Below are 12,443 nucleotides of genomic sequence, written 5' to 3'. Positions count from 1 at the left end.
ATGCCCTCCTTCTCAGCCCTCCTATTCCTAGGAATCCCTGAATCAATTCTTTTGGTGTAAGGTGCAAATTCATGAAGACATGTTCCATTAATTAGTTAATGTGCTGAATTTCTCTCCACGGAAGAACACTTTATGTGTAGTGTAATGTGTGAGGTTTTCATTTATCACATATTCATCATTCATTGAGGGAGTTCACTCAAAATTTTTCAAGTTTCACTCACTCAACTAGTATAACGCAAAATTACAACAGTATAGTCCAATTAACTTGCTTTTTTTTTTTTTTTTTTTTTGGTTGGTAGGGGGAGTTAGCCAAGAACAATCATTAAAGAAATAATTTCTAAATGCAAAACGCTCTACGCAGGGAGCCGGAAATTAAGTTCAAATCTTATTTGTACCACCATTTTTGTGTTTTTTTTTTGAGCGACTCTCCTGTCTCATTTTAGATTTGGTAGTTATTTTTCCTACAAAATTCAAATTGTTTCACTTTGTCATCACTCCCCTCAAATCAATTATATGAAGTTTATACTTCATGATCACTGTTAAATAAATTTATATTCCCTGAAGCCTATCTCTCCCTGAATTTGCCTGTTGGAGACCCTTCTTGGGATTTTTCCACTGACCAATGTATAACTGGGATCCAAAACTATACCTGAATGTTTCACATTTTGACTGACAGAATTTACCCAAATATGAACTTTCTAATGGTGACACTATGACTTCGAATTGAAATCTTTTCCTCATCTGTTTTCTTTCATGTCCAGAAATGTCTGCTTATTTGAAGGTTTTAACATTCCATCACTCTGATAGGTTTTATCCCTAGTATAAACCATTTTACATTCCATAAGGGCTCAACTACCTTGACACTGGAGGCTTCCTTGCTGGGTATGATTGAAGATCACATAGAAAAGATGACTCATGGTTTCATTTGTACTATGTAAATTATAAGCCATGAACAAGGACCTCTGATATTCTTACATTCATAAGTTTTTTCTTCCACTTGAGTTCTCTGAGACTTGGTAAGCTCTGCCTCTTACAGAGACAAGCTCATCCTGGTCCCATCCAGAACATTCCCACACTCTTGAGTTCTCTTTTGTGGTGGGCCCCTATGACTTCCCATCATTGTCACATTTAAAGATCCTTCTCCAGTATGGATTCTTTTATGCTTGGTGAGATTTGATCTGATATTAAAAGCCTTCCCACACTCATTACATCGGTATGGCTTCTTTCCAGTGTGAATCCTTTTGTGTTGGTCAAGAACCGATCTGTAATTGAAGGATTTCCCACATTCACAATTATAGGGCTGCTGCCCACGGTGGACGCTTTTATGGTTGATAAGACTTGAGTGCGAGATGTATGCCTTCCCACACTCATCACATTCATAGGGTTTCTCACCTGTGTGGATCCTTTTATGAACTGTGAGGCCCGAGCTGTTTCTGAAGGCCTTCCCACACCTATCGCATACATAGGGTTTCTCCCCAGTGTGGATCCTCTTATGTTGAGAAAGGAGTGAGCTGTAACTGAAAGACTTCCCACACTCGACACATTTGAAAGGTTTCTCCCCAAGATGGACTCTTTTATGACTTATAAGAGTTCTGCTTGAGAAAAAAGCTTTTCCACATTCATCACATGTATAGGGTGTCTTGCCAGGGTGAGTACTTTTATGGTTAATAAGGCTTGAGTGCGAGATATAGGCTTTTCCACACACGTCGCATTCATAGGGTTTCTCCCCAGTATGGATTCTTTTATGCACTTTAAGGCTTGAGTTGTTTCTGAAGACCTTCTCACACCTGTCACATTCATAGGGCTTCTCTCTAGTGTGGACTCTTTTGTGTTGAGAAAGAAGTGAAGTGTAATTAAAAGATTTATCACACACATCGCATTTGTAGGGCTTCTCCCCAAGATGAATTTTTTTGTGGTTTATAAGGGTTCGGTATGTGATGAAAGCTTTTTCACACTCGTCACACTTATAAGGCTTTTCCCCAGGGTGTACACTTCTATGATTTATAAGGCTTGAGAGTGAGATGTAGGCTTTCCCACATTCTTCACATTTGTAAGGTCTCTCCCCAGTGTGGATTCGTTTATGTACTTTAAGGCCTGAATTATTTCTGAAGGCTTTTCCACACTCATCACATCCAAAAGGTTTCTCCCTCGTATGGATCCTTTTATGTTGCTCAAGGGCAGAGCTGTAATTGAAGGATTTCTCGCAATAGCTACATTTATAGGGCTTCTCCCCAAGATGGATTCCTTTGTGGTTTTTAAGGCTAGAGCGTGAGATATACGCTTTCCCACACACATCACACTTATATGGTTTTTCCCCAGTGTGGAGCCTCCTGTGAACTTTGAGGCCTGAATTGTTTCTGAAGGTTTTCCCACACACATCACACACATAAGGTCTCTCTCCAGTGTGAATGGTTTTATGCTGAAGGAGAAGTGAGTTATAGCTAAAGGATTTCCCACAGTCCTTACATTCATGAGCTTTCTTCCCAGGGTGAATGCTTTTATGGACTGCGAGGCCTGAGCTATAGCTGAATGCTTTGCCACAGACATCACACTTGTAAGGTTTCTCTCCTGTGTGGATTCTTTTATGCACAATTAGGCCTGAGCTATTCCGGAAGGCCTTCCCACATTCATCACATTCGTAAGGCTTCTCTCCAGTGTGGATAACTTTATGCTGAATGAGGAGAGAGCTATAATTAAATGATTTTTCACACTCATCACATTTGTAAGGTTTATCTCCAAAGTGGATGCTTTTATGGTTTAAAAGTGTTCTGCAAGTAATGAAGGCCTTCCCACACTCATCGCATTCATAGGGTTTTTCACCTGTGTGGATCCTTTTGTGGACCCTAAGGCCAGAGCTATTACTGAAGGTTTTCCCACAGATGTCGCATTCGTAGGGCTTCTCCCCTGTGTGGATCCTTTTGTGGACTCTGAGACCAGAGCTGTTCCTGAAGGCCTTTCCACATTCGCCACATTCATAAGGCTTCTCCCCAGTGTGGATTCGCTTATGCTGGTCCAAAACAGAGCTATAATTGAAAGATTTTCCACATTCATCACACTTACAGTTCTTTTCCCCAGAATGGGTGCTTTTGTGGTTTATAAGGCTGGAGTAGGACATGTAGGCTTTCCCACATTCCTCACACTTGTACGGCTTCTCCCCAGTATGGATCCGCTTGTGGACTCGAAGGCTCGAGCTACTCCGGAAAGTCCCTCCACAGTCATCGCACTCATAGCGTTTTTCCCCAGTGTGCATAATTTTATGTTGAACAAGGCGGGAATTATATTTGAAAGATTTCCCACACTCATCACATTTATGGGATTTCTTAACAGCATTGCTTTTCTGCTGCAGATGAGGGTGAGAATTTCCATTAATGTTCTCCTCACACTTGCCTTGTTCAATGCTTTTCCGTTCTACAAGAATGGTCTGGTGTGTAACATGTTTTGAGCTCAGATGCAAACTTTTCTCAGATGCCTCATCTTCCTGTTCTGTCTTTATATTTGCTGTGTTCTTGGCTTTTCCAACCTTTTCCCTGATGCCACTTTTAACTTCCTTCATCTTTTTTCCCTCGGGCTTTTCCAACCGATTTTCTACCTTACTGTCCCAATCATGAGTTTCAGCAACCTTAGATTCTTGCATGTGATCCTTGTGATGACCTTCTACTCTTAGCCACAGAGATTCTGCATTTCCAACATTTTCGCACTTTCCAGGTGATTCGTCCTCAGTGCCCCTCGTCTTAAAATGTGACACTAAACCAAGAAAATGAAAATGATACTTGTTCATTTTGTTTAGAAGAATCTAGAAGAATTACTCCAAATTCACCCATTCATTCAACAAGTGTATAACTGACTGCATACTGCGTACCATTTTTAACCACTGGGACATGCCAAAATTTCTGCCCCTATGGAACTAATGTTAAAATGCTAGAGCTCTGGATTTTCAATGAAACAAAGAGCTTTTCTATTCTCGCATACAGCTCAGCATGAGGGCAAGTTGGAATGGGCTGAAATATTGGACAGAACCAAGGGAAATGTTGGTCAGTTTTTGAAAAAGGTCACCAAGTCATGGAAAAACAAACAGAGGAGAGAAGAAATCTCTGAAAAAGAGGAGACAAAAAGATTAATAAGACAAAAGAAGACAAGACAAGCAAAACTAAAGAAGTGGAGAAATCAGTACCTGGGTGGAAGTATTGGGGAGGTGCTTATAAAATCATGAAGATAGTTATGTCAGAGATGAAACAGAAACAAGCCTGCTGGTATGGCCTTCTGGATCTCCCCTCCAAGGAAGACACTGATCCTGGAAAGTGGGTAAACATGGGAGTATATGGAGGAACACTCCGGCCTGCTAGACAAAGAGGCTTTCACTCCTACTTGATGAACAGGCTAACTGCAGTCAGAGAATATCAAATATCAGAAGCAAAAGCACAAACTGTTAAACACACACACACACAAAATAATTCTGCCTAGGCTCAAATACCTAGCTGTGTGACCTTGACAAAGGTATTTAATCTCTTTGTGCCACAGTTTCCTCATCTGAAGACAACAGAGTTGGTGTGAATGTTAGAGAACATATGTAAAATGTTGAAAACAATGCATATCTCTTGTTGAGTGCTATATGCTATTATTATTTATTTTGTTATTTATTTGAAGTCAGGTTATTGGATCAGGGTTGGAACCCGAGGATAAAGTACAGGACTCAGGAAAGGTAAACTCCCTTCCAGAGGAGTTTAAGAGGACGCTTTCTCCCCCTGAAGACACTCTACACACAGCTGGCACTCCATCAGCATCTACCTACTGACAGACTGACTCCTGAGAAGAAAAGAAACAGTTATAAGTCCCTTATCACCCAACTTTAGACAATTAGATATTTGTAATTAGACTTAGTTAAAATTTGAATCTCCCCTCTTACCCTGGGTATCAGAATCTCTTGGGTCAGTACTTTGGAATTCTGTCAGTCCTACTTAGAAATCCTATACGTAAACGTGAGGAGAAAGCAGGAGCAGTACAAGGAAAGTAAAATACATATTCTGGGGTAGACATGTATAAAGAACTACATTCACGATCCAACTTATGCTTATAGGACTAGAATGATGGACCGAAATAAAATTTACAGAAAAAGAGAAGCTAGGAATTCAGAATATCACTAAGACAATAAAACAAAGCACCACTCACTACACATTAAACCAAAAGGGGGTTCAGTGGAGAAAGCTTCACAAAATGACTATTAAGTGATATTAGGTAAGAGATCTTCAGAGGTCACTGAGGAATGACAGCACGGCCTAGTTCCTTGCTCCCTTTCTTTAATACGTAGGGCAGAGCAGTCCATGTCACTTAACGTGTGAGGGCTACTGGGTGAGTAGTGGAATTCCAAAACCATTGGCAACAACATACCTTTTATCTGTGCTTTGAATCCTGCTTCCACACACATCAGGGACCCTGCTCCATCCATTCCCTTTGGCCTTGGACCCTCCACCTCAACCTCTGCCCTCAGGAGAGAAAGATGTTCAAGTTCCTATAGATATGAAATCGAATCTCCTAAAATAAACACACAAAAAACGCTGGAGAAATAACAGACAAGGAAGAGCTATGAGGGGAGACTAGCCATACTAGATATTAAAGTGTATCACAAAGGCCCTATAACCGTACCAGTTTAGTACTAGTGTACAAATGGAATAGAATGGAAAGTCCAGAAATAGTCCTAATTACACACAGAAATTAAACATATGATAAAGATGGTGTGTCAAATTATTGGGGCAAAGATGGTCTTTTTAATGATGTTAGAACTATAAAGCTGTTTGAAAAAAGATAAAATTAGAACCATTCTTTACATCACACAAAGGAATAAACTGCAGAGTTCTAACATAAAAAAGCAACACTATACAAATACTAGAACAAAATATGGATGAATGCCTCTATAACCTGAGTATAGAGAAATTGTTCTAACTAGGATCCAGATGCAGTAAAAGATTGATATTTTTGACTACACGAAAATAAAATAAATTGCATGTCAAAAATACCATAAGCAAAATCAAGAAAGATATGACAAAGCAGAAGAAAATATTTACAACATGCATCCTATATAAAGGCTAACATCCTTACCATACAATTTTCAAAATGGAAGAAAAAAAAGACTGAAAATCCTACAGAAAAATGGGCAAAAGACATGAACAGACAATTCATAGAAATATTAAAATGATATTAATACTAATGATGGTCCTTAAACTTGTTTTCAATCTCATTCATAAGAGAAATACAAATAAGAACTAGACTAAGATACCGATTCTAGCCTATCAGATTGGCAACTATTCAAATGCTTGACAATCTACTCTGTTGAAGAGGCTGTGGGGAAAACAGGCACTCTCATACACTGCCGAGAATGCAAACTTGCATAACCTCTCTTGAGGGGTATTTGCCAATATCGAATACAAGTATGTATGCATTTATACTTCAATCCAGAAATCCTATCTAGGAATTTATATGGAAGATACACTTCCAACAATACAAAAGTATGTATGTACAAAATTATCCATGTAGCATTATTTGCAACTACAAAATCTGGAAAACTACATGTTCTCTGCCTACAAGTCCAAGCGCAGATGGGTGGTTATTAAACTACAGCACACATACACAATCAGTACTAAAGGAGAATGAGGAACATCTTTATAAACTGACTGATGGGGAGCAGTTTCCAGAACATATTGTAAAGTAAAAGAGAGTATATATGCTACATTTTGTGTAAGAAAGAAGAAAATTAAGACAAGAAACATATATCTGCTTATGTTTACAGTAATGAGAGAAACCACAAAACAGTGAACCCTGTTACCTGTAAGGGGTGGGGTAGGAGGGACAGGGGAGAGAGACACTATGAGTACAGCTTTTTGTATAGTTTTAACTTATTGAACGTTCTGCAAAGAATAAAAATGAAATCAATGTATATATACACATGCACACATATGTACATACATGTGCACATTCAGATGTATGTATATTCGTATATATATGTATAAATATTCTCTAGCTCTGTCTACTGAAAAGCTAAGAAGCAAGAACACCTGAGTGGCAATGAGCCCACCCAGCACCGTTCTCAGTCTGTACTACTACCGCGTACCAACGGGAAACTGGTGGTTTCCAGACTGGGGGCAAGACACGGACAGGATCAGCCTGGGCATCCTGTTACACTAGTAGGTAAGAAGATGGGGCACGCCAACATACAAGAGCACAAGAGCCAGCTAGAACGCCCAACTCAGGATCTGTAATAATTAAGTACAGTAATGAATTATAAATCATTGGAAATAGGATTTCACAAGTCCATACAGATACAAATGGGGGAGAAAGGGAGGCCTTTTGCTTACAGTAGAATGCCAGGGCTGGTTGGCAAACATGGAGAGAGTAGTAGAGTTGGAAAAAATAAAATTAGTGTTCTACAACTCCTGGAATAAAGAATGAATTGGGAGAATTAGCAATGGATTCTAAATCTAGGGAGACACTTTGACAAGGAGCAGTATATCTGCATGGTCTTAAAATATGTCCCCAGACTGCAAGGGGAAAATAGTAATTACACAGTGGAGAAATGAGACGATGCTTTGGCTGAGTGTTGTAATTTAATATCACTAGGGGAGGCAGATGGACATCATGTGTTTCCAAAAGTGACACTCTGAGGACATCTATAAGAATGCACAACCTGAATTGACTCACAAGGAAACATCACGTAAATCCAAAAATGAAGAACATTCCAATAAAAGGTATTTGTATTCTTCAAAAATATCATTTTCATAAAAAACAAAGAAAGGCTATAGAAATGTTCCAGATTAAAGAAGGCTAAAGAGACTTGGCCACTCAATACATAACGGAGCGGACCTGTACTGCAGGGAAAAACTGTTATAAAAAATTGTGTTGATTGACAAAATTGGAATATGGACAGTAAGTTAGGTAAAATATGCTTATCCTTACTAAATATACACTGAAGTACTTAGGGGTAAAAGGCCATGATGTATGTGAGTTACCTTCAAATGGTTTAGAAAAATAATTACATGTATGAAAGAGCAAGAGAGAGAGAGAGAGAGAAATGAAAAATGTTAACTACAGGTGAATATGAGTTGAGTATCTTTTTATTATTCTTATTCTTGAAATTATTTACTATTCTTATTCTTGAAATTCTTATTCTTATAATTAAATTTATTTCCACATAAAAAGTTTAAAAAAATGTCAAAAAGTAGACTTAAAATTCCTTCAACTATATCTTTCCTTCCAGGTCCTCCTTTCATATCCTGCCTCCTGTTCATTTGTGTCTTAAAAAAGTGGTCCTCACATTCCCATGTCCCTTCATGCCTCATCTACTCAATCTGATTTCTTCTACTCACGGTATACTGATGCCCCAGTCCATTGCCCCGTAGATGTTCTTGGGCCCATTCTATCTGGAACCTTTCCTCTTCTGACTCTACATATGGCCCCTGGGCAGCTCCACCTACACACATGGCTCCCATCACCCCTACAAGCTGTCTCATGGAGCCTCACTGAGGGATTAGATCAACTACAAATCCTCATATCCACTGCTGTTCTCTCCTTGGACTAAATCTGAAGTAGGATCTTTTCTTTCCCTCACCCCTCCACATCTAAAAGAGCTTAAGACATAGCTGATTCTACTGCCTAAACAGTTCTAGAGTTCCCACTTCCAACTCCAACCCCATCGCCAAGGCCTTAGTTTAAGCCTGCCTAAATTCTCTTCTGAACTTCTGTCAGTCTCCCTACCTTCATTCTTACTCCTGTCCAATTCTTCCTCAGATAGGTGGCAAGAGTTTTGGAAAACACACACCTGGTCATTCCTCAATGCCAAATCTTCCCAGGCTACCTGGTGTGCACTTGAAGCCTTCTGCATCCAACCACCTGAAGTGACTTGCTGACATCAAATGGGCCATGTTAATTATTCCCTTACTGCCACTGCGATTACTCATCCTAGGCTCTGGCGGACCCTTTCCCTTGATACCTTGTCAAGCTAATTCTTAGTTTCCTCATGTCCTCTGAGATCTCCCATTTGATTGGCTGCTGACTATTCTGATCTGCATGATCACAAATACTTCATTGCTTACCCCTCCGACTTAGGTAGATGCCAGCAGTCTTCTGTTTGGGTGGGGGCACAGCGTCCCATCACCCAATGGATTTCACTCAATCTTCCTAATGACTGAAATCAAAACATCAATACAAATGGACATTTTCATTTAAAATAGATAGTTTACAATGAGACTCATATTAATTAATATTGAGTTTAAGAAAAGGTCAGTCGAAACATAGGCAGAAAAGCACCAAGACGTATAGGATTTCAACATAGGAATTTGGGTGGGACACAAACATTCAAGCAATAGCAGCATTTTACCCTAGTGCTGATTTGTGTGCCTTGGTACTTTTGTCTAGAATTTCCTTTAAAATAGTTCACGAAATCACAAATAAAAAGAGAAAGGTGAAATAAACGTAGCAGAATCTCGATAACTGTTGAATATGAGTTATGAGTGTATGGAGTTAATTGTATTTTCCTATATGTTTAAATTTTTTCATAATAAAGAATTAAAGGAAAAAAAGATCACTCATACTAGTTGCAGTAGGAGAACTGAGGGGAGGGAGAACTGAGTCCTGGAGTCTGAGAGGAGGTTATTAGAATCCAACAAAATGACTGATGTGGTGCCGAGTCATGTGTCCATCATGACACAAGAGGAATCGCTCCAAAAGCACAACTTCTGCACAGAGAGGGCCAAAAGTTTTAATTCCTTAAAAGTTCTAATGGCTGGATTGGAAACTTAAAATTTCTAATGGCCGGATGGAAACTGATTTGGCATATTTCTATCAATAACGTGACCTAGTACCCTGAATGTACTGGTCAAAAGTCTCAGCCACAAAAAGCCATCCACCCCTTCCAAATTACATGACTCTCAACCTCTGGGTACCTCTGTGCTTGTTGTTCATGTTCTGACACCAATGCCTAGAAAAGCTTGTGTAGATAGTATAAACCTGCCCATAATTGTTGCCCCAGTGTCAGGAGATATTTTTCAAGAGCCAAGACAACAATCAGAGAGCAATTATGGCTCCCTCTGACAGAAAATTCCTGCCTTTTAACAACTTCTTGCAGCAAGCAACAGGTACAACACACCAGCAGCTCCTCCGAATTTCCAGAGTACCAACCATATTCTACAAGTCACTCTATCATCAAAGTTACATCTGGATTCTGTATCTTAAATACTTAGATATTGTATTTGACTTGGAGATAACCAAATCATCTTCTCTTTCTTCAGAGAGAAAAGAAAAACAAGAATTGTGAACACAAAATGCTTATCAACTCAGAAGAGTATCTAGAGATAATGTGATAAATGAAAAATGGAACCAAGTGAGAAATGATATGCAGATGGGAAGAGGGAGAATATGGTTTCTGCTTTAGTTACTGAATTTATAGTTTATGAGTATCAGGAGAGTAACTGGTTAAATGAATCAGTTCTATTGCTTAAAAGTAGAAAAAAGGATTAAAGGTGATTTTTTTTCTCAAAGTAAAAAATGTAATAGAACACTGTCATACCTGGTAGTGGAGAAGAAATTTCTAGTCATCCTTGGGAATAAGTTAAGCAAAGGAGATTCTGAAAGAGATGCTGAAAGATTTTCTGAAGCTAAAGAGGTGGAGACTGGCTTGAAGAGAGTCACTAACTGAATTAGTTTATTAGGCTACTGTAGGACTAAACCAAGAAAAGCTACTTGGTTTTATTTGTTCTTTGAACAAATAACTCTCTACATGAGTTATTATAATAATCTGGCCTATTTAACAATCTACCAATAACTGGCTGAACTGATGTAAAAACAAAAATTATTTTAATGCCTTCTTTAAAAACCTTTGCTCAGATATGCTCTAGTACGCCACTGTGTGCAACACTATTTGAAGTAACAAAAAGTAGAAACCCCAATGTCCCTGACTAGGTCTAAAAAATTATAGGACATCCAAAACATCCAAACAATGGCTAATTCAATACCAGAGCGCTGTAAAAACAAAAAACAATCAAAAAGCTCTTTGTGTTCTGATGATCTCTAAGATAAAATGAAAGAAGCAAAAGGCAGAACCCTGAAGAGTGACCTACCACCTGTGTGGAAAAAAAAGGGGAACTAACTCTATGCTTATCTGTCAGTATTTGCATAAACTCTGGAAGGATACGCTCAAATAAACCAAATGTAGTTATCTAAGGGGCTAGGCCCTAGGAAGATGGCTGAGCGGAAGGAAACCTTTTCGCTGACTTCTTATATTTTAAAAATCTGAACCATATAAAATATTATATAACATTTAAAAAAAAAAAAAAAAGTAAAAGCCGTGCTTTCAAAAAGAAAACATGCCTGGTGGCTACCTAGTCCAAACCTCTAAAGCAGCACATCTCCTACGCCTGTGTTTCCGTACGCTGTCCCCGGATCTAGGAGCCCCCTCGACCTTCCTTCTCTCAATCTACTCAACTCAGCTTGAAGAGCCCCCGGTCGCCTCCCCCAGGTCGCCCCCGCCAGGAGCACCCCTGTCTGTATGCAGGTAAGCTTCCGCAGGAAAAGTGCCGGGAAGTGCCTCCCGCGGGCTCGGTCCGCACCAGCGCCAGGAGCCCCAACATCACCCTCCATTAAAGAAAAAGGGGGGGGGGCGGGAGGTCAAACCAGATCACCCCTAGGGGTCTCTCTAACGCTCCTATTCACTCTCAAGTCCAAGCCCAAACTTAACTGCAACGGGGTCCCAATAAGGGGAACATTTTAAAGCGCTATTTTCACGGTTCCCCTCCCGCCCGAGACAGCATTGACTAGTTAGCTGGGAAACACAGGAGCGGGGCCTTTCCCTGGGCACGGGGCAGCCCCAACCCAACCCTGGACGCTCGGACGGCCGGAGTTGGCGCCCTTAGGGAGTCTGGTCTGATCCAGGGGCGCGCCCAACACCCCTCGCTGTGCCCGCCGTCTTCCCTCCACTCCTCCGGACGCGCCTCCTGAGGTGTATAGGAAGGGGGCACGTTTCTTCCCAGAGCCCGCCCGCGACCCAAGGAGCAGCCAGGACCAGACCAAGAAGGGAAGGGCGTGGCAGGCGAGGGCCGGGGGCGGGAGCGCGGGCGGCTGCGGACTCACGTACTGGCTGAGGGGACGCCGCGGGAGCCCGGCCACCGGCGGGACAAAAGCGCGGACGGCCCTGCCGGAAAAACCCGCGCCGACTCCAGGACACTTCCGAATCCTCTCTGGAAGGCTGGAGGACCGACTCGATGATATTCCTCCGTTGGAGCACGTGACCCATGTTGCGCTTGGAGGGCGGGTCTTTACTATATTTAGTGCAGGCTGCACTAGGCGCTGGGGCGAGGTGTGGGCGGGGCTGTTAGTGTGCGTGCGATTCCGGGGTGGGGCAGACAATAACGCAAGTAAGTGGCTGGATAGAATAAACACTTAACGACGTCTGCACATGAACA

General features: G+C 40.9%; 1 protein-coding gene across 2 annotated transcripts; it reads right to left on the bottom strand.

Annotated features, from left to right (window-relative positions):
• Positions 1-408: 408 nt before the first annotated feature.
• ZFP62 (ZFP62 zinc finger protein) lies at positions 409-12,227 on the bottom strand. Of its 2 annotated transcripts, XM_025040669.1 has the most exons (3): positions 9,081-10,543; positions 5,386-5,529; positions 409-3,744 (listed from the first exon to the last, which is right to left on the bottom strand). In XM_025040669.1, the coding sequence occupies exons 2-3, from the start codon at positions 5,441-5,443 to the stop codon at positions 1,031-1,033; spliced, it is 2,772 nt and encodes a 923-aa protein (XP_024896437.1). In that variant the 5' UTR covers positions 5,444-5,529; positions 9,081-10,543; the 3' UTR covers positions 409-1,030. The 2 variants fall into 2 exon arrangements, with proteins under 2 accessions (XP_024896437.1, XP_015453674.1); XM_015598188.2 differs by lacking the exons at positions 5,386-5,529; positions 9,081-10,543 and adding an exon at positions 12,116-12,227.
• Positions 12,228-12,443: the final 216 nt, after the last annotated feature.

This window comes from Pteropus alecto, unplaced genomic scaffold (assembly GCF_000325575.1).
Source record: "Pteropus alecto unplaced genomic scaffold, ASM32557v1 scaffold78, whole genome shotgun sequence".
NCBI classification, from domain to species: Eukaryota; Metazoa; Chordata; class Mammalia; order Chiroptera; family Pteropodidae; genus Pteropus; species Pteropus alecto.
This window is presented reverse-complemented; position numbering and strand designations above follow the sequence as displayed.

Bases quoted from the DNA above. Each gene is read 5' to 3' on its own strand.
- ZFP62 (XM_025040669.1), bottom strand. From the start codon at position 5,443: ATGGATGGAGCAGGGTCCCTGATGTGTGTGGAAGCAGGATTCAAAGCA. The intron at 3,745-5,385 runs GTATGTTGTTGC...TTCTTGGTTTAG, and splicing joins ATTCAAAGCACAGATAAAAG to TGTCACATTTTAAGACGAGG.